The sequence below is a fragment of the Lissotriton vulgaris genome, chromosome 6 (genome assembly GCF_964263255.1).
Source record: "Lissotriton vulgaris chromosome 6, aLisVul1.2, whole genome shotgun sequence".
Lineage (NCBI taxonomy): Eukaryota > Metazoa > Chordata > Amphibia > Caudata > Salamandridae > Lissotriton > Lissotriton vulgaris.
The window spans coordinates 701773203-701797829 of record NC_141694.1 but is presented as its reverse complement, the minus strand read 5'-3'; the positions used below and the strand labels follow the sequence as shown (position 1 = coordinate 701797829).

The 24627-nt window shown below is 44.9% G+C and overlaps 1 protein-coding gene across 1 annotated transcript in view; it reads left to right on the top strand.

Moving 5' to 3' along the window:
- AFG1L (AFG1 like ATPase) overlaps positions 1-24627 on the top strand; it is a 685824-nt gene that overhangs the window by 452028 nt on the left and 209169 nt on the right. Inside the window, exon 8 of the mRNA XM_086926682.1 lies at positions 20934-21016. Within this exon, the coding sequence (XP_086782808.1) occupies positions 20934-21016 (83 nt within the window). The remainder of the gene's footprint in view (positions 1-20933; positions 21017-24627) is intronic.

Sequence of the window (24627 nt, the reverse complement as noted above, 5' to 3'; positions counted from 1 at the left end):
AACCAATTGAGATCTATCTTTGAGAGATGATGCTGTTGATTGCAGAGTCCTGTAGCCCTGCTGTCCGACAGGATCCACCAGGAAATTATGGTTGTGTCAAAAGCCGCTGAGATCAAGGCGGATGAGGGCTTGGGTAATGTCTCCGGTCACCTCTTCCCACATGTCTTCCATGCCTGAGAGGACGGCTGCTTCTGTGGAGTGGGCTCGACAAAAGCCATCTTGGCAGTGTTCAAGGAAGGCCGAGTCCTTAAGGAAGAAGCCGAGTTTACAAGCTACATGGGCCTCTAGTATTTCTGCCAGGTAGGGAAGTAGGGAAATCGGCCAATAGTATTTTAAATCGAGGGGGTCCTCGCGTGCTTTCTTTTGTAGGGGTACTACAATTTCCTCTTCAAAGGAACTAGGAACATTTACTTGGTTAACGGACAGATTGAGGAAAGATAACGCTGGTTCATGAAAGAGTGTAAATACAGTTTTTAATATGTTCCGGGGCAGGTATCAACGAGGAGCCCAATTTAACTTTTATCAGAAGGTCCAATAGACCCTCCTTACTGATTTCAAGGAATGATGAGAAAGTACATGTTGTTCTTGTCTTCAGACGGCATAGTATTGTGCAGAGAACTGAAGTGAATGCTCTTTTTGATAGGCTCAATTATGTCAGTAAAAATGGAGTTAAAAGAATCACAACAAGTTTGAGAGGGTGTGATGGGCAAGGTAATTCTATCAGGGTTTGTGAGTTCTGTGACTATTTTGAATATCTCTTTCGACTTGTTGGAGTCCAGATTTTTATTAGTAAAGAAGCTGGCTTTGGCTTGCCCAAGCAGAAGTTTAACCTCTTTAAGTTACCTTACATAGATTTCCTTGAGGTCAGGGGAGTATTTATTCCGCCATTTGTGTTCACAATGCCGCAGTTCCAATTTGGCTGCTTTCAACTCTTCCGAGAACCTTTTAGTGGTGTCATGTTGACTAATCTGTTTAGTTTTTTAGAGGGGAGCATGTGTGTTACTGTTCACCTTTTTTTTAATAACCTTTATTTTAGCTTTCCATGAACAGCACCACCAATAGAGGTAGAAATGAACAGTGTGGGAGCACAGCTGGGGCGAACCTTTGTCATAGCGTATTGCTGGCTGCTTTGTTTTGCTACTCGTTTACCACTTCCTTATAGCAGTCTCAATCTTGCTTAGATGTTGGAAGCGATTTCTCCAAAGATTTCCAAAATAGCTTAAGGTCAATGTCAGCTCAGGACCAATTCCTGGATAGGGTGCCAGGCCGAAAGGGAGATATACTGGTGGTAAGGTCTGCTAGAGAAAATGTAAACATATGATCATCAGACCACACTCCTGGGGCAATGGTCATATTATTTGTGGATAGGTTAGTGGTCCAGACTTGGTCAAGGGTGTTTCCTTTAATATGCTTGGGCTGAAATACCTGCTGTTCCAAGTTTAGGCTGTTGAGGATGTCGGTAAGGTCAGCTGCTTACTGCCCGCCCTTTTCCTCTTTTGTCCAATAAGTAAAATCACCTATGAGCAGTATATTGGCTTGACCAATGAGCAAGGGAGAGGTTGACTACACTAGGAGTTCTGGGATGTTTTGCATATAACCTGGTGGTCTGCACAAAATAATACACATCAGAGAGGAAGTGGAGGAATCCAGTTCAGTTACAAGATGTTCAACTAACAGGAGGTTTAATGAAGTTAATTTGGTGAATTTGATTTGTTTCCATATTGCTGCAGCTACAATCCCTGCTGCTCTATTTGTTTGTAAAACATAGTAGTCAGTTGGAAGGGGGGATAAGATGTCTGGGGAAGATTAGTCCGTGAGTCATGTTTCTGGCAGTAGCAGCATATCTGGAGATTTTGTATCCAATAAATTGATTATTTCTGTCTGGTGTTTGACCAAAGACCACGTGTTAAGTTATATCACCTAAGTTGGGTGAAGTTCAACTTATGAGTAGGGGCAGTGGAACTATTTGAATTGAATTGAAAATTCCATTTATATAGCGCATAACCACCCAAGGATTCAGATAAACAGTTAGTTGATGGAGTGGCTGTACAGGTGTTTAACAGACCTAATTTGAGTAGTTTCACAGTAACGGGAGGGGCTGTATTTAGGCCTGTTGAGACATTGGAGCTCTTCTGCGGAGTAAGGGAGTATTTGGGCAAAATGACTGTCCCGTGGCCCTGGCCGGACGTGAAAGGGTGCAGAGGGGCTTGTACAGTGACCAAGGTGAATGCACGGGGTCCTTTTTGAGATAGGCCCCTCGACTCTTCTATCCAAGTTGCCTAGTCCAGACAAAGTTTAATTTCTCTTTGGGCCCTAGGCATGCTAGTTTGCAGACATGTGTCCTTTTGTTTCCAATAAAAATAGTTGGGCTCTCAGAAGACTTACCTGTGCATCTGTATCTTATCAGCAACAACACAAAGTTATTAACAGGACTTCTTGTCAACTACCCCTGGTGAGGGGATATGCAGATAACATTAAGGGCCTCATTCTGAGTTTCCTGTTGTCTGCAGAAGTAATACTTCACCCAGTAAATACAGTTGCGGCATGGTGTGGATTCACCCACATGTAGTAAATTCCTGCATTCTGAGTTCTCCTCCTTGAAATGAGACATAATGCGGTAATCCTTAATGTTTTCTTGCGTTCTGATCTCACATATCTTGCAACGTTTTATGTGGCAAAACATGTGCAGAAACAACTGTGCCATGCTGTGTAGTTCCCACAAATCTATATAGGATCTGCACGTTTAGACAACCTAAACTAAGGGTTGGAGTGCAGACTGATTCCAGACACCCCCACTGGGTATGTTAGTCTCTTAGTCCTGCTAGCTCAGTGTTACTATGAGCCCCTCTTACCAAGGAGCGAATAGCTTATGGCAAGTATCGAACATGACAACCGTGACCCCTCCAGGATCGTGGAAACAGTGCAAAACTTTTCGCTCAGTCACTCGTGCTCACTTTGTTTCAGAGAGATACACAGAATAAACCGTGGGAATGTTTTCAATAAACATTTATTGAACACGCGTCATTTTAGTGTAAAATACGTGTGCTGCAACAACCATGAAATCAGAAACAAATGTATACGGTTATAAGCACCAACAGAGTAAATAAAATGTAGAATTCTACCATAGTGCTAAAACAATGGATATATGCAGGCATATAGATACATGACAGTAATAATGTGGACTCCTACGAGCTACCCTAACTAGATGTAGCTAAGTGTACCTAGCATGTATGTAGGTATGCAGCCAAGAATCCCTTTAGGATAAAGCCAACCTCATTACCTGATGTGAGTGAATAAAGGACTCATCTTGGTTTCAAGATGGACTCCCCACGAGGGTTATCAGACCTTCGTGCTGGAGTGTCCACGTGCAGGAACCTCAGCGTCCCGTGTCGGCATGGAAGTCTTTTTCTCCTCTGGTTTGCTGAGCGAAGATGTAGTGCTTATATACTCAAAGGTACTCTCAGGAGTTCAACCTAGAAGTGTACTATAGGCATGTCGGGCAACTGTGTGGCATTACTGCACAAGTTGTAATACCGATTCTGATGGATATTTCTAACTGCAGATTCCTCACCTTTACAATATCCCCAAGCACCAGACTTGATCCAGACGCTTTCACAGTAGTTCTCCAGTGTGTTGCTAGGTGGGGCTGTGCAGCTCCCCATTGATTTTGTACCGCCCCGGATGTGACGAGGCAAAGCCACATAGAATCACCATCCCTTTGTGCCAGCATCATCTCCTCTCCTTTGAATGAGGATCTGGAGCTCAGGTCAGCCTTGTATTGTCAATTTACAAATTATTTTCTTCAAAAACCTTAAATCCTGTGAGCAAGGGAGCAATGTTCCACCTACAACCTCAGGGTTCAAACCATGCTGCACCTGTTGGATACAGATGTTGGCTACTGACACACTTGAGGTGTGCCTTTGGTGATGGAGCTGGGGCACAATCCTAAGTCATGCGGGGAATGCATCCTCATGAATCCAAAGGTGATTCAGGACTGCAAAGCAGAGCTGTACATTGCAGAGTATCGGGAAGAGTCACACAAGTCTTGCTTCCACTCAAAGTTAAAGGAGGAGACTTCTTCTTGTTGGAAAACATTTGTTTGTCAAAGGATAGTTTATTGGAATTTAAAACGGTGCCAGTGTTTCCTGATTATATTCTGTACTTGGTTGAAATTGCTGCTAGAAGTTTTACAGCACATTAGTAGTTGTGGATCTTCTTTTGTTTTATCCTTTATAACACTTTCCTTGTGATTGTGTTTGGCTAGTTTTTTTGGGTACTGGACTCGGAAATAGGGACTGTTTATTACTCCCGGTTGCTGATGAAGGGGTGAGGCCTTCATCCTATATTAGATCTTTGAAAACCTTCCTTCAGAAGAACAAATTCAAAATTCTTACACTAGCCCCGTTTCTGTCTGCCCTGGATCCAGGCAACTCCAGGACATGTATTTTCATATATTCGTCCTGCAGTCTCACCGGTGTTACCTGCAGTTCAAGGTAGTCCAGGACCATTCCTAATTTGCTCTGCTCCCGTCAGCCTCACCAGTGCCCCCAGGTTGTTCTCAAATGTGTTGGCAGTGGTCGCTGCACAACTTGGAGGTTGGAGATACCAGTTTTCCCCCACCTCTACGCTGGCTGTTGAAAGCAGGCTTGCTACAGTCAGTCGTAGACCACCTCCAGATGACTGTGAACCTCCTGACAACATTGGGGTTCATGTTCAGCTTGCTAAAGTTGCACTTGGCTCCTTTGCAGAGGCTTCCTTTTGTAGGAGCAATCTTAGCTACAGCGCTGTCCCAGGCCTTTCCTAGGTCACAACAAGTCCAGGACATTTGGTGTATGATCATGGTATTTCAAACTTGTTCCTGGATCTCAGTGAGGATGGTTCAGAGACTTCTTGGCCCATTAGCCTCCTGCTTATTTACTATGCCAGGTGGCATATGCAAGCTTTGCAGTGGAATCTCAAGTCTCATTGGGCCCAGCTCCATGGGAGCCTCTTAGATTCTATTCAGGTTTTGAAGGAGACTGGAAATAATTTGCGTTCGTAGCTGCTCAGCGCCAATTGGACCAGCGGCAGACCCCTCTCCCTTCCCCATCCAGAGCTGATGGTGGTGATGAATGAATTGCTGCTGGCTTGGGGTGGTCACCTGGGAGAGGTGTAGATCAGAGAACTCTAATCTCTAGCGGAAAGTTGATTCTGCTTCTTTTACAGTTGTAGGCTGTTTGCTTGGCATTGAAGGCCTTCCTGCTGTACATCTAGCAAAGCTTGGTACAGGTTCTCATGGACAATACCACCGCCGTGTGGTAATGCATAAGCAGGGTGGATTGGGTCCTTGGTGTAGTGCCAATTGGGTCTCCGCCTATGGAGTTGTCCGGGGTGTTAGGGCCTCTCGCTGATCGAAAACCACCTGGTGGGGTATTTGAACAGCAGGAAAGAAAAGCTCAATGGGAGGTGCCTGGAGGATCACGAATGGCACTTACTCCCCAAGGTGGCACAGGGCATTTTCCAATAATGGGGAGACCTTCGACTTGTATTTTCACCACTGTTGAACAAGCAGTGTCCTTTACGTAATGGAGTTTCTAAACAGGCTCTCTCTGGGAGATCCATTCTGGCCACAGTGGAGCACAGGATTCTTGTAGCCTTTCTGCATGCTGTCTTGAGTTGTGAAGAAGATCAGGAACGCCTGGGCCCAGCTCCCCCTAGTGGCTCTGGATTGAGCCAGGAGTGTGTGGTACCCAGAACATCTGGGCATGAGCATCTGTCCGCTGAACAGGTTAGGCCTTCGGGAGGATCTTCTGTCGTAGCAGCAGGGCAAAGTTCTGCATACAGGCCTGCGCAATCTGAACCACAATGCATTGAGATGGAGCAGCAGCAGCTGAATGCGTTCAGTCATCCTCCTGAGGTTGTGGATATTATCCTCCCTGAGTGGCATTCCACTGCTGCTGTGAAAGCTTCTCGATCCAGTCTGGAACCTTGGTATATTGTAAAGGTGATGAATCGGCACATCTAATATCACAGGCTCTAATTAGTGGAACTAAAAACCTTTTGGAATAAGCCTTATAGTATTTGCAGAAAAAAGTGAAGTGGGGCATGCACAAAAGAGAGGACTCTTCGTAGGGGCTGATGAACACATTCGTAGAGTCAAATTGGCTCATCAGAAAACAGCACCTCATAATACCAAACATGAATCTGTTTAGCAGAACTGTCCCATGTGGCATCCATCCAAGATAGATCAGGTTCCATATTGGGGGTGGTTTGCAAGTTAACATACTTCCTGGGAACACCTGGAGGGGACAAGACAAAAGACGGTGATGCCTGTGCACATGGCAAAACCCCCGGGCTACTGCCCACGGCAACTTCGTCTGGTTGGGGAATAGGAACCAAGGTGAGAATCAAATATAGTAACTTCATCAATGTTGGTAATAACTGATGCAAGAGTGATCCTTCGTCAACATATAGAATTTCTTTCTCAAGTTTTACCCGCAACCTTTTCTATATAACCCAGTTTAGCCCTGAAGTGTACTAGTCTTTCTTTTGGCCAAGGAGCCCCCCATTCTAGGGTCAAAGTTCTGCTTGGACAGCTTCCTGGGATGTGCTTGCACACATGAAGGGGCTTACAAAGTTACAGAAAGAGCCAGGTCACAAAGCAGCAACATGTTTTTTTAAATTTTCCATGCTTTAATGTCCTACTCTAAAGTCTGAGCATTTGAAATCAAATTAAATGTTCATATAAAACCTTGTAAAAATCAATTCCAGTGGCTGGTGGTAGGGAACAGGGGTGGCGGGGTGGGGGTTGAAAACAACAAAATATATATATTTTTAAACTACTTACCTCTCCTGGCGTTTCTCCTCCCTCGTCTCTCCGCTTCTCTTCCTGACTCCGAGTCAGGAAGCAGGCAGCACACAGGCTCCCCTAAGCCAATCACGACGCAGCTGTCACCATGACAGCAGTGTTGTGATTGTTGTGAGCACTGTGGTGCGGTGCTCAGACAGGGACTATGAGCCTGTGCATTTTCTCCACCAAGGCTGTGTATTACAGCCCAGTGGAGAACATGCAAAGTGCACATGACCGTTGGCCGGCCCAAGACGACCGGCCAAACCGTCATGCGCACTTATTGTGCACAAACCACTCCTCCTCTCTGTGACACCAGCCTCGACCCACGCTAGCCCCATAGCTATGAAAAATAAAATGATAACTTTGTCATTCTCATTTTTTATTTCCTTTTTCCACTGCTCTGAGGGCAGTAGGGCGACTATTCTCTGCCTTGGCGGAGGAGCCGCTCCTGCTCAATCCAACAGAATTCCATGTTGTTCACTTGCCACTATCTTTATATCACTTAATTATGTTTTATAATATCTTGAAACAATTCTATTCAGCAGAGATATTTATAGTTCTTGACCTAATATCACATTACTTATCTGAGGTATTGAAAGTCCAAGGACCATACTTACCATTAAATGAATGAACATCATTGCCATTAGTAGCTACACTATTAAATGAAAATAAATCTGTAAGCAACAAGATATAATAGCCAGTCTATCTTTGTTAAGTTTGAGGAGTGTAAGAGAACAAATCACTCATTTCTATTGTGTTCGGAACTTCAAATTAGTTGCAGAATCCAAAAATAGATTGTCTAATGGACATAGAACCCGATTCCATTTTTGGCACTGGGGCTGTCCTCTGCCAGGGCGACAGGGAAAATTACTCTGTCACCCTGGCGGAGGACCCGACTGTCAATTGTCGAAATGTCTGCCAAGGTGGCAGATATTTCAAGAATTGACAGGAACCGCAATCAAGGCGGTTCCTGCCAATGTACTGTAACTTTGCTGTACAGCTCCGCCACACATAATGGTGCTGTTATTTTTTCCCCTTCATTTTCAAAAAGAAAGTCCCAAAGGAGGATTTTCTTTTTAGAAAGATTTAAAAAAAAAACCCCTAGCCAGGGGCGCTGTCTCCCATGGTGTGGGGGGCATTTTACAGTTGTCACTGCTTCTTACCGCCAGGGTTTTCCTGGAAGTGGCGAGCAGTGAAAACGGATACGTTTGTCCACCCATCTAAATTAGATGGGCGGACATACAGGCCAATCTCCGGCAGCCCATACTCTATACGTAGTAGTCTCCGATGTCGTTACACCAAAGGTCTGCCCACATTTAAATTGGGTGGGCGGACCATTATGTTGGCAGAGAGGGTATTCCATCACCGTTGCAATAGAGTACCCTTTCTATCAGCATATACATTAGGTCCTTAGAGATTCCAGCTGTAGGCCAAAACAATCTCCACTGTATCTTACATTTTAATAGCAACAAAATATTCCTTGTCACCTATCGAAGTTGAGTAGCTAAGAGTTTGTAAATCCTTTACCATTTTCAGGGCCTGTGCGACTCAAGAGACGTTAGGCAATCCCTGTGACAAGTATTTTCATTTTCCTTGAAGACATAAGAATCAGGTACTCCTATGAGCTAACTGAAATGCCATGTATCTCCTTTTTCAGGGGATAGTGAGGTAATAACAGTCAAGGCTTACTCTAGGAGGGTAGTGTGACGTAGGACGTTTAGCTCTGCTAGCAAATAAACTTATCAATTAATAAATTGAAATTACCCAAGCAGTTTTAGTCTTTTTTTTATATAAAAGGAATACACCTTCATTCAAAACTAAGGAAAGTATGCTTAGTAATTTCAGGTAGTTTATGGCATAAATCTGTACTTGGGTAATTATTGTAGTAATTAACCAATGTCTCAAGTCTTTGATGCACTTAAAGGAGGAATACAACAGCACGAGCGGCAACTACAGTGTTAGATATAAGTGCGCATGATCTTACTATTAGATACCATACCTAGTTTGTGATCAGTCTCCCCCACAGTCTGTTACAGCGGCTCTGTGTTGAAGAGGGCTTTATTGCCCAGGCATCTTTTGTACCAACAGTGTTTGGGATTTTCTTTTTCTGAATGGTTACCAGGATTCAGCAGTCAAAGTCTGCAGAATAAAAACGTAGAGGATGGCGACAGTGAAGGCATATGGGCGCTCATGCTGGATTGGAGTCAATGTCTAGGAATACTTTGATTTCAAGTAGTGGCAAAGGCACCCTCCCACTGGAGAAGTGCTACTTGTAAATGGAACCTATGTGTAGCTGCCCAGTGAATAACACATGAACCTCACTCTATCATTACACCTCCCCACAATATTCAGGTGGTGGATGCACACAAAGCCTTTTGCAGATGGCAGAACAACAGCAGGTACAGAGGCACGCAAGGCATATCCAGTGCCTCACATGCGCTCAGACTTGTCACACATGCAGTAGACTAGAGGCACACATGCAGTGGATTAATCACGCATGGAAGTCTCAAGGAAGCAACAGGTGCTTACACACATATGCCGCCATACAACAGAATATAGAGACTGGGAGTTTGTGGGCACAGGACTCCAGGCTCAACAGTCTCAGACTCCTCATGGAAGTGCACTACTCGCTCGACTTTGACTCTGATCCACGGAAAGGCCCATTCTCTACATTTGACAATCTAACTCCTTCTCCCTCTTGACTTGCCGTAGTGTAGTCTTCTTTTTCTAGATGGACTGCCAAAGATTCTACCATTGGTTTTAGCCTTCCTCCACACTGGTATGTTTACCTCTCACAAGTAAAAAGTTAAATACTGAATAAGCCAAAGGGCACCGCTTATATCCAGCGTGGTAGCACTTGGACCCCAACAAGCTGGCCACCCAAATTAAAAGTTGACTTCCACCATTTGGAGAGAGACAAGATTAACAAAGCGTATTTCTTTCAGGTGTGAAACATCTCTTTGGCAACCTAGCTATATAGGAAATGTCACTCTGATTTTGCACTTTCAGTAGCTGACAGTTGACCAGTCATGAGGTGTTATTGACTCTCGCCTCTCCGGCAGAACAGGGTGCGTAAAATGAGCCAGAGTCCTATCTGTTTGTACAAGTTTGTAGCTTTGACCATGCTCCTGGCCAATCATTGCCCAAATATTTGCTAATCTTAGGTCATATGCTGACCGTCGCCAACTATTTTAGCCCAGGACCAATGTGCACAAAGTATCCTTCGTACTCCATTCAGTGGGTGTGAATTCAAATCCCACAGAGAGTTCTTGGCTTAACACTTTTCTTTGCGGAGAGGGGCAGGGAGGGGAGGAAAGTTAAGAGCAGTATAAGAGGGCAGACACGGAAGAGGGGTAAGGCACAGGCCACTTTACCTGTTACTTCTTCACCATTACTTTACAATGGAGCACTCTACAACCTTAGTAGCTCAGTGCACAAGCATGGGCCATTAATGGATACCCCACTCATCTTCTCAAGCATTCTCATTCACACCGCCTACAATCACCTAGTCATGACATACTACCAGTATGCAATAAATCAAAGTAGAGGAAACCCACCCAAATGAGGGTTAAAATTGTCCATGAGACCCTAATACTCATTTATTAGAAGAGTCAATTGACAAGGTTAACAATTGGTGGCAACACTATTTGAGAGCTTAAGTATCTCCTTCGTCCGCAGGTCAACATGTTTCAGCCTATACACCTTGCCCCTTAGGGTCTGTTGGCTTTCTTCTGTACCAAAATTAGATCCTCGATTTGTTCAGCTCAGATTTTTGATTGCTCCGTATTTGTGATTTTGTTTTCATGCCATTCACTCATTCAAGTGTGCCATACATAATGGTAATACTTTTCCATGTTGTACCTGTGGGCCAAGTGAGTCCTTTTTTTAAAAAAGATCTAGGGTTTCCTTACCATTGAGGAAAAAGAGAACCAAAAGAATGATGACCTGTAGGTCTCCTCTACTCTGATTTACTACATTAATTACTGGGAAGCTTAGGGACCATCTCAGCTTCTTCTCACTCCCTCGGTTTGATCTAACATACTTCCAGTATGTACGCAGGGACCGCCGTAACTGGCCTTCCCATATGGGCGCAGATAAAAAGGCTTTTACCACATTACAGTTAGTCATCTGCCACCAACCACTAATTTTGTCATTACTTTTTTATAGGGACAGTAACCACCCATGTGAAAAGTAGTACTACTTTGGGTGCACCCTACATTGGTGAGCAAGTACTAAATCATGTATAACTCGTGCATGGTACTCTATGTGGGACCCCTCGACAAGAAATCATATCATATTGGTTAGAAAGTGAAATGCAGAAGCAGGTTGTTGCATAAACACTGTGTATGTGACTTTCAGGCTTACACCTTTCGAGTTATCAATAATGTTACCCATAATGCTCACCTTATTTAACACAATTCAACATTGATCAAGTACAAGAATGTAAAATAGGTCTATAATCATCATGTCTTATCACAAACATCTCTTCTCCATGTATTGGTGTGTGCTAACTAGCAGCATGCCACTGGACCTCATTTAGAATATGGTCTTCTGTCTGGACCCAAGCAAAAGCATCATGTCTTAGATGGCGTACCAGTTTATCAGGGTGCTGGCTGTTGGTATCCATGGGGTGGTGGTAGCACTATGTTCCTCATTACACTAACTAATACAACCGTTAACCTTAGAGGCAGAAACCACACAAAGTTCCTGCCCTCTCCACTAACAGTGGAGCCACCAATCAGTGGACACTCTATAGTATCAAGTATAGCAAAGTAACCAGAAGCAAAATCCAGTACGGCAAGACAGACAATGCCAGCACTGCAGAAACACAACAGATCCCTCAACAAGAACCAAAGCCATCGCTGGTGTTCAGAAAGGAGCAAAAGTAATCCAGCGGGTCCTCATTCTCCTGCGGTATCTCCGCATTATCCCATGAAAGTTGAGACTCTTGCGGGGGGCTCGTGGCCATCTTGAGTGTTGTATTGATTTGTAAGAACTCCATCCACGCGCTGCAGGCTGGACTCTACTCTGAATTAGGCCTTTCTTCTCCAGCAGTGGACCAAACTTGCGGTTGAACTTGAAACAGCCAGAGCATAAACACGGCAACTGTCAGATCGATCTGGTGTTGGGAGCCGCTAGTCAAATACGCACCCACACACCCTCCTTTTTTCCCCCTCTCTTTTTACTTTTTGTTTTTTGATACTTGTATTCCATGTCGTTCATTTTGTGTCTGGATCTCATCACACAGCACACTTCATAACAAGAAACACCAAATTAGCATTAACTGACCATAGATGACATTGGGGCAGGCAGGGCACAAGGACCCAGCGAACACGGATTACCTGAAACAAAGAAAAATTGTATTAAATATCAACTCAAAGTTCACAGGGGGACACATGCAGTCTTTATAAGACAAACACCAGGGATCTACTTAGTTCATTATCACTGCTGGGGAACTCCGTGACGATGGAGTCACGGCCCAAGAAACGTCATGCGCACTAGAGATATGGCTGGAAGATCAGGATCACTGGCAGGTCAGTCCACCCTCTAACCAGCCATATACCCGAAGAACCTCTCTGGCAGAAGGTTTTGATAATAAACTCAAGTTCAAGTTCAAAAAGCTTTATTCGAAGTGTAAAAACAGTTCATAAAAGCATACACAACAATCACAATCATTAAAATTCATTATGATTACAGTTATAGATTAAAAACACAAGACCAATAATAAAATCCATATTAACTGGTATTTTAAAAAATTAACATAAGATTTCAGTAGGGGCACATAAGTTAAAAATAACGATTGATAGGGTTATTTCATCAAGGGAGCAGGAATTATTCAAATATGATGGTCCGTCTTAGTCTCATTATTGCTCTTAAATACATCGTTACAGTATTAATAGTGTAATGATCTTCCAAAGTCCTTAATTTGTTGTAAGCCTCTCGCGACTTTCTTATTCCCCATGATAGCAAAAGAGGTCTTAATATTTGTCGCCTTGGGTATGAGTATAAAGTGCAATAGAGAGTACAATGGATGTTAGATTGGGTTGATATCTCATCACAGGGACAGATAATTTTATCTTTGGGCCAATCGTTACACCTTGGGAGCGTTATTAATCTAAAAAACGTTTCAAAACGAAAACATGTTAATAACCTACGGTAAAAAAGGGTTGGTCTACGACAAGATACAGCTGGATGTTTCTGTGCAATGTGACATCGTCATGATTAATAACTGATATCTTGGACCTCTCTTTGTTCCATCTATTCGTTTCAAGGTGTTCCATCAAAGTTTTTTTTAGACTGGATCAGGAAACAAAGTCCATTGTAGTTGGGCTTGAGAAATATTCCGGGTGACCGATTTCAGAAACAGTCTTCTTTATATAGGTGAACCATGTAATGTTTTTTTACCCCTTCGCACAACAAACAATCCTCTATTACAGTTCTGTTTAGTGTTGTGGCAGGGTTGGTCCAGATGTTATGCCATAGTAGGATTGGTGCCACCTTTATGATATCTGAGATATGTTGTATAGCAAGCTCAGCATGAAGCACGTATGTAGATGTGCTATTGGGCATTGCCAGCGGATATCGTAGGAATTTGTTCTCTATTCGTTGAATTGTTTCCAGAGGCTGCGACCCCATAGGCCTGCTCCGTAGGTGCCTATGGAGACGCATTTTGATTTATACATTTGGAGGAGCTCCCTAGGTGGCCTTGATCCTATCTTTTTTGCAAAATTTAAAAGTGCTCCTGTTGCTTTAGTGAACGCTAGGGCTCTCGCTTTGACTGCGGGTTTCCAGGTGCCTCGTCTGTCAAAATCGATACCTAAATAACAAAAAGTATCTGCTAAGTCAACGCGTCTATTTTCTAGGATTATGTTGCAAGGTGCTCTGACTTTCCTTGGACCACAAGACATTGTAAAGGTCTTAGAGATGTTTATGTGGAGCCCCCTTTTACTCATATAGTGTGAGAATGTATCTACAGCATTTTGTAATCCGCTCTTAGTCTGTGATAAAATTGCCGCATCATCGGCGTAGAGGAGTATGGGTATGGGTTTTCCCTTGATTACTGGGTAGTCATTATAGTGTTGTACTAGGAAAGAACCCACATCGTTTATATACAAGTTAAAAAGCAGGGGTGCAAGAATGCACCCCTGCCTTACTCCTCTGTGGATAGGGAAAAAATCTGAACATTCACCTTTTTTGCCGTATCTCACACGGGCACCTGCCCCAAAATAAAGTTATTTAATAAAATTAAGGATCCTGTTGTCTAGCCCAATATCCCCTAAGGTTTGCCACAAAATATCATGCCTTACGCAATCAAACGCAGAACTGAGGTCTACGTAGGTTACGTATAGATTGTTTTTTTTTAGCATGTATATATTTTGAGGTAATTTTTTTTTAGCATGTATATATTTTGAGGTAATAAGGGCAAGATTTAGACCTTGTTCTATCGTTCCCTTCCCTCGCCTAAATCCGTATTGTAGCAGGGATAGGATGTCATTTTCGTCGAGCCATTCCTGTATTCGGGTAAGAATGATCCTGCCTGCCGTTTTCATTAAGCCATCTAAAAGCGAGCTAGGTCGATAGCAGGCAGGGTCATTTCTATCGCCTTTTTTGTATATGGGAACCAGGACTGCCTCTTGCCAGGTCTTGATAAAACCAATTTTATTAGAGGAATTAAGTACATTTGTGAGTATTGGGGCCCAGAGGTCAGGAAAAATTTTAAAAACATCAATTGGCACACTATCAGGTCCAGGAGCTTTGGCCGCTGAACTTTCCTTTAAAGCTTTTTGAACCTCTTCTAATTCAAAATCAATGTCTATCGGATATATACTTCTCGGGTTTTCAGTTGTAGGTCTTAAATGAATAGAATCTTATAGGGGAGCAAAGATGCTGTAAAGTACCTGAAAATGTTGCACCGATTCCTGTGCTGAAATTGCATTGTCTATGGAGGGGCCCAGACGCTCTTGATAAAATGGTGCGTTTACGGCCTTCCAAAAGGCAACATTGTCCTATTTTTCGCACGCCGCATGCAAAGGGGCCCAGGCTTTAAGTTTAAGATCTTTTTTCCTGGAAGTTAAAGCAGAGCGATAACTCCGTCTAGCAGTTCTAATCTGTGTTCTAGTGGACGAACTGGCGTGCAGGATGTTTTTGAGTACAGTCAGTGCCCTTGTACAATTTCCGTCAAACCAGCCCTGGGAGCCCTTGGTGGTATTACGAGGGGTTCTTGTCAGGAGATTTTTTAATACTAGAACAAATGTTACCAAAGGATCTAAGAACAGAGGTTGGATCTTCTTCTAAGGACAGGCAAACATTAATATCATTAAAGGTAGAACTCACCAGTCTTTTTATAAAGTTTTCTGGGATTACTTTCTCCCATTTGATTGTAAACCGATTTTTTTGCCCAAGGATCGGATTAAGATCATAGTGTGTGTAAAGAGATTGAGATCGACTATTAAGGTCAAAGTTGTAAGTGACCGAAATAGGGTAATGGTCGCTCATAGCTGTATTAAGGGTCAGCCAATTAGTTACCTGGGCAGCATTCCGGGTTGAATATAGAGCGAAGTCTATGATTGATTTTGCTCCTCTGCCATTGAAGGTTGGGGTAAATGTTTTAGGCGGGTTACAGAGCTCATTAATGAAAGCCAGGGAGTAATCTCCCAATATTTTATTCATTAAGTCACTAATCTTTGTATGGCAGAAGTGATGGTGTGTCGCCCCATGGTCTTCTCCCTCTAAGCCACACACCCCCTTTGAACTCATGGGGCATATGGAGCAATTGAAATCACCTACCCAAATAATTGTCATATCCCCAGTTAGGGATTCTTCGATGGAATTAAGAGTACTAGACAGTTTTTTAATTACCTTTTCTACTTCTGGTGGCGGGATGTTGTTATAATAGTTTATTATGATTACGTTTTTTTGGAGACCCCAAGTGGAAATTAGAATTTGATAATAATTTTTATCCAGGTAGCTTTTTATGATAGTTGGACCAGTAGTAATTGATATATACAAGGATAGTCCTCCCTTCGGTCTGCCTCTTCTACTAGGTATAGCTGGGGTGAAGAATGTTTTATAACCCAAAAGATGGAGTGCTTCGGTTGCCCATATTTCCTGGACGGCAATGACAGAATGGGTTGTTGTTATTGACTGCCAGTGGGTATCTTCAATTTTACCAGCTAGACCCGCCACATTCCATGTAATGACAGAGCCCGGGGTTTCAGTCTTTGGCGGGAATGACAAGCTGTTTGGGAGGATTTGAGGTTGGTAAGTATTGGTGGTTTGGGTGAGTGGCTCAATTACATTTCTCTTGGAGGCTCCCGATTTAGGGTGAACTGGTGATTGGTCTGGGGGCAGCATGGTTCTTAGTCATTATAGGTGAGAGAGTAAGTGGTTGTGACGATAACGGCGGAGCCCCTTCTAGTGGAGCCTCATTTTCTAATAGATCTATAGTAGGTTTGGGTGACAAGATCTGTTCATGTAACTGGAGAGGAATGCTGATATCTCCCTCCTTGTCTTGGGTAACAGGTTGGTGTAGGGGGGGACATAACATTATTGACTACCCCTACAGAAACACTGATATCATTATCCAGTGATGGAAAAAGCGCCGTGGAGTGCAGGGAAGGGAGGTCCATGATGCTAGTATCCTTTTGAAGGAGTTGTGCATGTGTCACAGGTGGAATAGGTGGGATGCGTGGAAGGGATACAAACGATGGTAGTAAATAAGAATCCTGGGAATTGTTAGTGGTATCCGACAAATTAATTAAGGAGAGTCGGGGCAATGAGCCAACGGGTAGCGACAAGCGTCTTTCGGTATGCTCAATAGCGGTTGTCACTACTCCAATAGTCCTTTGTAACATGCGATCTATGGCAGTCAGGGATTGTATCTGGGTTTTGGGTGGTTTGGCTGTTTTAGAGGGGGGCATGATGGCTGGCATAGGGTTAATAGGAGACGGTAGACCCGCAAAGCAATGTGATCTGTTCTTACTTTATCATGCGATGAGGTCCAGCGGAGAAGGGACAGCCGAGGGCCAAGAGAGGTGGCCCAGCCCGGCCTCCTTCGGCCCCCGAACGGCCACAAAACGGCCCGCCCTTTGGCCGGACTTCGCCCCGGGCGCTCCCGCGATGCGGATGTGCCGGTTGATTTATGGTGCCTCCGGGCGCGCAAGATGACGTGGCGCCGCACTGCCTCCTGGGGATGGTAGTCCTCCACTCGGCGGCCGCTTCGATGAAAGTGCGGCGGCGGGAGGACTACCGGTCACTGGGGCGGCTGGACGGCTTCAGGCAGGCGGGAAACAGCAACGGGCTGCAGTCTCTCTGCAGGCAGGTGAAGAGAAGGGACACACTCGCTCCCCGGTGTGCCGGTTGATTTATGGCGCCTCCGGGCGCGCAAGATGACGTGGCGCCGCACTGCCTCCTGGGGATGGTAGTTCTCCACTCTGCGGCCGCTTCGATGGAAGTGCGGCGGCGGGAGGACTACCGGTCACTGGGGCGGCTGGACGGCTTCAGGCAGGCGGGAAACAGCAACGGGCTACAGTCTCTCTGCAGGCAGGTGAAGAGAAGGGAAACTCAATATAGGGCACTGTAGCATTTGAACACTGTTTTTTGGTATTTTCGTCCACTGGTCGAGACGGTCACTGCCGTTTCCACCCTCCCCTGCCAAAGACTTCCATGCTCAACAGTTGTCCTCCGCAGCAGCACTGCCCCTTGACAGGACATCTTAAGGATTTTGGGGACTCCCTTTGCCAAATGTATTTTGGGAGCTCCTGTTCGGAACAGCTTTGAATTTGCCCTGCTTGGCCAAGACTCTGTGTACATCTTATATTGACGGATCGTGACGTGTGCTTTCAGTATTGCACCACAGCAACAGATTGGTAATATTACTGCAAATAATCTTTGTGACGCTCCTCCCATTTTCTGGGTGTGAGTGTTTGATTGGTTCAGATGCTCCATCCAGCACCACCCCCTTTTGTACCGCTTTGTTCGCCATAAGTTGGCAGGGTATGCTCAGACGTGAGTCCCTTGCTCACTTTGCCACTGGATTCAAGCAAGCCGGGCTGGGGACGGCTGAAATGCCAGAGGCCGGTCCTCGGAGGCTTGTTTCCAGTCCAGGGAGGGCATGGCTTGGCGGTTCGGGCTGGACTGTTCCCATGAGGCACAGGGTCGGACTGATTTGCATATGGCCATGTCTGAACTGGGGTGGCAGAGTGGGCTAAAGAACGGTGATGGATTAAACCCAGATCTGTTGACTGGGTGTGAGTGTTTGATTGGTTCAGATGCTCCATCCATCACCACCCCCTTTTGTACCGCTTTATTCGCCATAAGTTGGCAGGGTATGCTCAGACGTGAGTCCCTTGCTCACTTTGCCACTGGATTCAAGCAAGACGGGCTGGGGACGGCTGAAATACCATAGGCCGGTCCTCGGAGGCTTGGTTCCGGTCCAGGGAGGGCATGGCTTGGCGGTTCCGGCTGGACTGTTCCCATGAGGCACAGGGTCGGACTGATTTGCACATGGCCATGTCTGAACTGGTGTGGCAGAGTGGGCTAAAAACGGTGATGGATTAAACCCAGATCTGTTGACTGGGTGTGAGTGTTTGATTGGTTCAGATTCTCCATCCATCACCACCCCCTATTGTACCACTTTGTTCGCCATAAGTTGGCAGGGTATGCTCAGACGTGAGTCCCTTGCTCACTTTGCCACTGGATTCAAGCAAGCTGGGCTAAGGAACGTCTGAAATGCCAGAGGCCGGTCCTCGGAGGCTTGTTTCCGGTCCAGGGAGGGCATGGCTTGGCGGTTCGGGCTGGACTGTTCCCATGAGGCACAGGGTCGGACTGATTTGCATATGGCCATGTCTGAACTGGGGTGGCAGAGTGGGCTAAAGAACGGCGATGGATTAAACCCAGATCTGTTGACTGGGTGTGAGTGTTTGATTGGTTCAGATGCTCCATCCATCACCACCCCCTTTTGTACCGCTTTGTTCGCTATAAGTTGGCAGGGTATGCTCAGACGTGAGTCCCTTGCTCACTTTGCCACTGGATTCAAGCAAGCCGGGCTGGGGATGGCTGAAATGCCAGAGGCCGGTCCTCGGAGGCTTGGCTCCGGTCCAGGGAGGGCATGGCTTGGCGGTTCAGGCTGGATTGTTCCCATGAGGCACAGGGTCGGACTGATTTGCATATGGCCATGTCTGAACTTGGGTGGCAGAGTGGGCTAAAGAACGGTGATGGATTAAACCCAGATCTGTTGACTGGGTGTAAGTGTTTGATTGGTTGAGATGCTCCATCCATCACCACCCCCTTTTGTACTGCTGTTACCAGAAGCAGGCATATGCTGTTGCACATCACTCTCCAGCTTTACCAAGTCCTTGCAAAGGAGCTTCAGCAACTACAAAGGAGTGCTGGCTAGAATGTTTTGGTGGGTGCGTTGCGTGAGGCATGCTTTCTTCCCTGAGCCTGACATAGCACTGCTATACAAAGATGGAGTGCTTATCCCAGTAGAGCAGTCCTGAAGGGGATAGAGTCTGCGGAGTGAGCAACAACACTGCACGGTGCACAAGGCATACACAGTGCCCTAAGATGTTACAGCACGTGATGAGCGACCAGTGCACATAGAGGTCTTCATGGAGGGAACACGTGCTGTGCATGCGCAACAGGAAGTCGGGGCTCAAAGGCAACTGCATGACAGGCTGCAGAAACCGTGTAGCCCTCAGCCAATGGCAGCCGTTCAGCAGTATGAGGAACTAGCCAGCCAACCTCAAAAACTCTTTCACACAGTTCGTCAGTGGGCGCTGAGTGCAGGGGAGGGGCACCAACCCTTCAGGGGGGTCCTTAACTCATGGGAGGGAGGGGAAAGGGAAGGAACAGACATTCAGCCTAATACCAATCAATATCTGTGAGATATGGGATGGTCATGGGCCCCCTCATCACATTCTGCAGGGGCGCCCCCTTGTTTTGCCTTATGGAGGTAGTCAAACTTAAGACTTACCATTGGGCCCGCTGATTTCAAAAGTATTCAGTTGATTCTGTCTAAAATTGAATACATTTTTCATTCATTCATTTTGATGTTGATTGTCCGTGATCTCATGAGTACCTACAGTCCTACTATGATGCCCTGCGTTTACCTTTCCAAGAAAAAATGCAGGAAGGATAATCACTTGTCCAACCACTTATTCATTTGTGCATTCAGTGTTTTTATCCACTTTTTTTACTGTCTCATCCATGCAGGCAATCTTATCCACCCATTCAGCCACTCGCGTAGCATTCATCTATCAGTGCCTCGCACTCGCCCCATCACCAATCTGTGCACTCTTGTCTGTTTAACCAACTCTCTAGTCATGTCTCCTTGCACTCCACCATCCATCGATTGTGAATGAAAATTGTTTTTATTTAGCGCTTCATATTCCTGCTGAGACATTGAAACACTCTGTTATGGCACGGAGCACGCTACTTCAGAACCCAAAGTTACCTATAGATGTGTAGTAAATTAGCAATATGTGCTTCCTTTTCCTTGTAGGATTGTGTAAAGTTTGTGCTCTCGAGATCTCACGCATTTACTCTAATGTTGTGAATGGGGATAGATTAATTGAACTAGATTAGTAAAGGTGAGATGTGAGATGTTATTGGGAGAGGTGGACACGAGCGCCTATTAGTTGAATGGATAAAAGGAGGGAAGAGTTCGGAAAGTATGTTTGGGAGTCCATAGTATATATGCATTGACTCATACTCATCCATCCATTTATCTGTCGAGATGTAGCCATCGTCCCATAAATTAATTAGATTGCTGATACATCCACATGCCCTTCCACAAGCGTGCCTGAACAAACTCTCTCGCACCTGGAATTAAACAGCAAGGAAGAAGTACTTTCAATTAAAAAATCCTGGTTAGTGGATTTGTCAATGCTTGTAACTATTGCTATCACAGCTCTACAGAATCTTGCGTGATTTAAAATGGGCCTTGGAAAGCGATGTTATATCTAGTCGTCTTTATTCTTCATGAGAGATGTAAGTTCTGGTGCACTGAATATTTCTTGCTCTGTACACTGAAGTCTGCGAAGCTACAAACTGGTGCACGGGCAGGGCGTTGGCAGTAAACCGGTGCATTTCTTTTCCATAGACATACTGCCATACCATCCAGCTGGATTCCGGAATAGATTATAGAAAAAGATTGCTTGCGTCAGCAGGGAAACTTTACTTCCTGTAAGTATATTTTTACAGTTGTTTCAATCTCTGTTGAAATGGATTTTGTTGTCAATTAATTCATATATATATCTCAAAAGTACCCTGGGGCTTTGCCATGCAGTGCTTTGTGTAAATTGCATACTGTATTTAATTTGTTGAACTGAAATATTTTTGAAAGCATGTTTACTGCTCTCATGTCATTTTGTTGGCACAAAATTGCTGCAGTATGGCAGAAGAAACACACATTTGTGACTATTATTTATGAACTAGGTCTGAAAAGGTGACCGCTCCATGAGACGCTATAATATCTCAAAAAAATTTGGAATGGATTGTAGAAGAAAAAGCGCAGTGAAAAGGTGCCTTAAAAGGGTACACAGTGCGTCCCTTTTTAGGTTGAGCCCGGGCAGCGCATGTGCTGCTCTGCTAGGCATGCTGTATTCAGGTAGGGACGTGAAGCTCCGCCCACTTTCCGCCCATATTTTTTATTAGTTTGTGTCGTTGTCCACTGTAAACTGCGGCCGTTCATTGGCCAATAGGCCTAGTAGTCCCTTCTTGCCTTGTCTCATTTTGTAACCTCCCATGGCAACACCTCCTGTTACGTGTGTTGTTACCCGGTAGGCTTTAAATACAGCCGCCGTGCACTATTTTATAAAATAGTTTTGTCCTGCCTGCTCTTGCAGGCAAGACACACTCTCTCCTTACGCTTTAAAAAAAATGTATATCATGAACGCATTTGCAATTCAATAGGTCTCGCATTTGTGAGAGTTTAAGCTATCGGCATTGTAAATGTCAATGTCTTTATTTTTCTGTTTTAAAAACAACACATAAATAAAAGGCATTGTCATTCACAATGCCAATAGCTCAAACTCTCGTAAATCCGAGACCTATTGCATTACAAATGCTTGTTTAAAACAAGCATTGCCAAAGCCAGTAGATTCTACTTCTGTGTGCTGTTGGCTTTGCCAGTACTTGTTTGTAGACTGGTTCATAAGTTCATACAGGAGTGTTTGAAAATGGGGCGCTACAGAGAAATGGGTCGCTTTTGTTTCTTTTTATTTTCAAATGCGTTTGATAGCACTGAATCGCTTGTGCTGCTAGGTCACTTGCAGATACAAGGGAGGCGGAAGAACTCACCTAAACAACCAATGGAAAAACAGTGACACCAAAGTACTCTGGGCTGATTAAAGAGGTGATTGACAGTGTTGCAAGCCAATGGCTGAAGTTTTGAAGACACAAGAATCCAAAGGCTGAAGAAGGCAGGTCCCACACCCCTTAATATAAGTATAGAATACAGGGTCCTGATTCCCACTGACTGAAGTATGACTAGTGTGTTTCAAGAGCAAGCCAGGAGTACTCTTGTAAGCCATGAGTTCATTTCTGCAAAATCTCTGTGAATCAGGCCATATATATTCTCCATATATGATGCAAGTGCCATAGACATCAAAACTTCAAGGGTGTAGTGGAAAATAACCCTACGCTCATCAAATGTTATCATTAGCTGTGTAAACATCAGTGTACACCTCCTTATTTTGTAATTAGCCACAAAGACACTGTCTTTTCTGTTATTAGAAAAGCGTTATTGTTCTTGTAAAGGGATAGCCAGTAACACAAGTAGAAACAAGTCATTCCATCAATGCTAGTTCCTGTCTATGATCGACAAACGATTTGTCAGTTTTGGTAACATTGACACATTGTTTTTCTTTTTAAAGTTCGGTCTCTTTTCTCTCATGTCTGTCTTTCCAGATTTCTCGTCACTTCAACTCTTCTGAGCGTTTAAGGCTTACAGCTAGATTCATGAAGCCAAATTGCGATCGCAATAGCTGCAAATAAGTAATTGCGATCGTAATTTGGATAAAAGGAATTCATGACGGTGTAATCTCTCAAAAAACGAATTCGCTAAAGAGAAATTGCGATCTCGCAAATAAATTCGCAGAATCCTGGAAGAAGCCCATTTGCGATTCTGAAATTGCGAGAAACCATAGAATCTGCGAATTAATGTGTGAAATTGCAAAACAATCGCAATCGCTGTTCATGAAAAATCGCAAAAAGCGAAAATCCCGAAAATCGCTATTTGCGACGCGCAATTTAAGGAGAACCCAAACCAGGTGGTAACTAGTAATGAAAAAAAAATATTTCAAAATAACGTTTACAAACTACCAACAGGTGCAGGCCTGACCAAACACACGTAAGGATATGCAGCTGGAGCATGAGGACTCTCACAATGCCAGGATTCTACATGGTGGTCAGGTGGCGAAGGCTACAGCGAGCAGCACAGAACAGACGTAGGATCCAGGAGCGTATATTCCGCCAGCGGGTCACCCTTCTGGGCCAAACCAGGGAGCAAATTTACACTAAGTACCGCCTGAATGGGGGAATGATCATCAAGCTGATCCGGGACCTAGACCCCCTGATGCAGCACCCAACAAGGAGGACCAATGCCGTGCCCACACATGTCCAGGTATTGTGCAGCCTGCACCTTCTGGCCTCCGGAAGCTTCCAGGGGATAGTCGCTGTTGCAGGAGGGATATCCCAGCCCACCATGGCCCACTGCCTAAGGAGTTTCCTGGAGGCTATGCTGACCCGGCTACACCCCTACATCTCATTCCCGACCAGCCAACAGGACTTGAATGACACCAAGCTACAATTTTACAATGTAGCACAATTTTCACATGTAATAGGATGCATTGACTGTACCCACATCCACATCTGCCCACCAGCACAAACGGAATACATGTATCGCAACCGCAAGTCCTACCACTCTTTCAATATCCAGATGGTGTGCAATGCTAAGACATTCATCACGGACATAGTGGCACAGTACCCGGGGAGCACACATGACTCCTTCATATTCCGGCACAGCGGCATTCACACACGACTGGCCAGGGGAGACTTTGGGGAAGTACACCTACTAGGTAAGTACACATGCCCCACAATAGTACACTGTGATAATGTAGCTGCGCTGAACAGGCACTCACCCTCTGCTCCTATCATTTAGGTGACAGCGGCCACGCTCTCCGTGAGTACCTCCTCACCCCATACCTCAACCCTGCAACACCACAGCAACGGCGTTACAATGCTGCACACATACTCACAAGAAATTGCATTGAGAGGACATTTGGCCTTTTGAAGAGCAGATTCCGCATACTGCACAAGACTGGTGGGGCCATCAAATACGAGCCAGAGGTCTGCTGCCGCATCGTGGCCGTGTGTGCAATCCTCCACAACATTGCTACCCAGCGCAGGATACCTGTAGATATCCCTGGCAGTGAGTCGGAAAGGGACAACCAACCACCTGCACATGCGCGTCATGCACGCGGGGAGAATCCTGGAGAAGGACACAGGCGCCATAACCAAATCAGCATTAACTATTTCTAGTGCACCCACTCCCCACACCCATTACTTCACTCATGCATGACAATAGTAATAATGACATGAGTCAGATGAAGTTGAAAAGAATATTTGTTATTGTTATAGCACTATAAAGTGGGGATTCCCAAAACTGTTACATGATTGCCATATTGCGTCATATGACCCATGTTCTTGAGAAGAGCATGCTTGTAGCAGCAGCATGACCCCTCATGGTACTAGTGAAATGTTCAATGCCGCCTCCGGGCAGATGCTCCCAACCT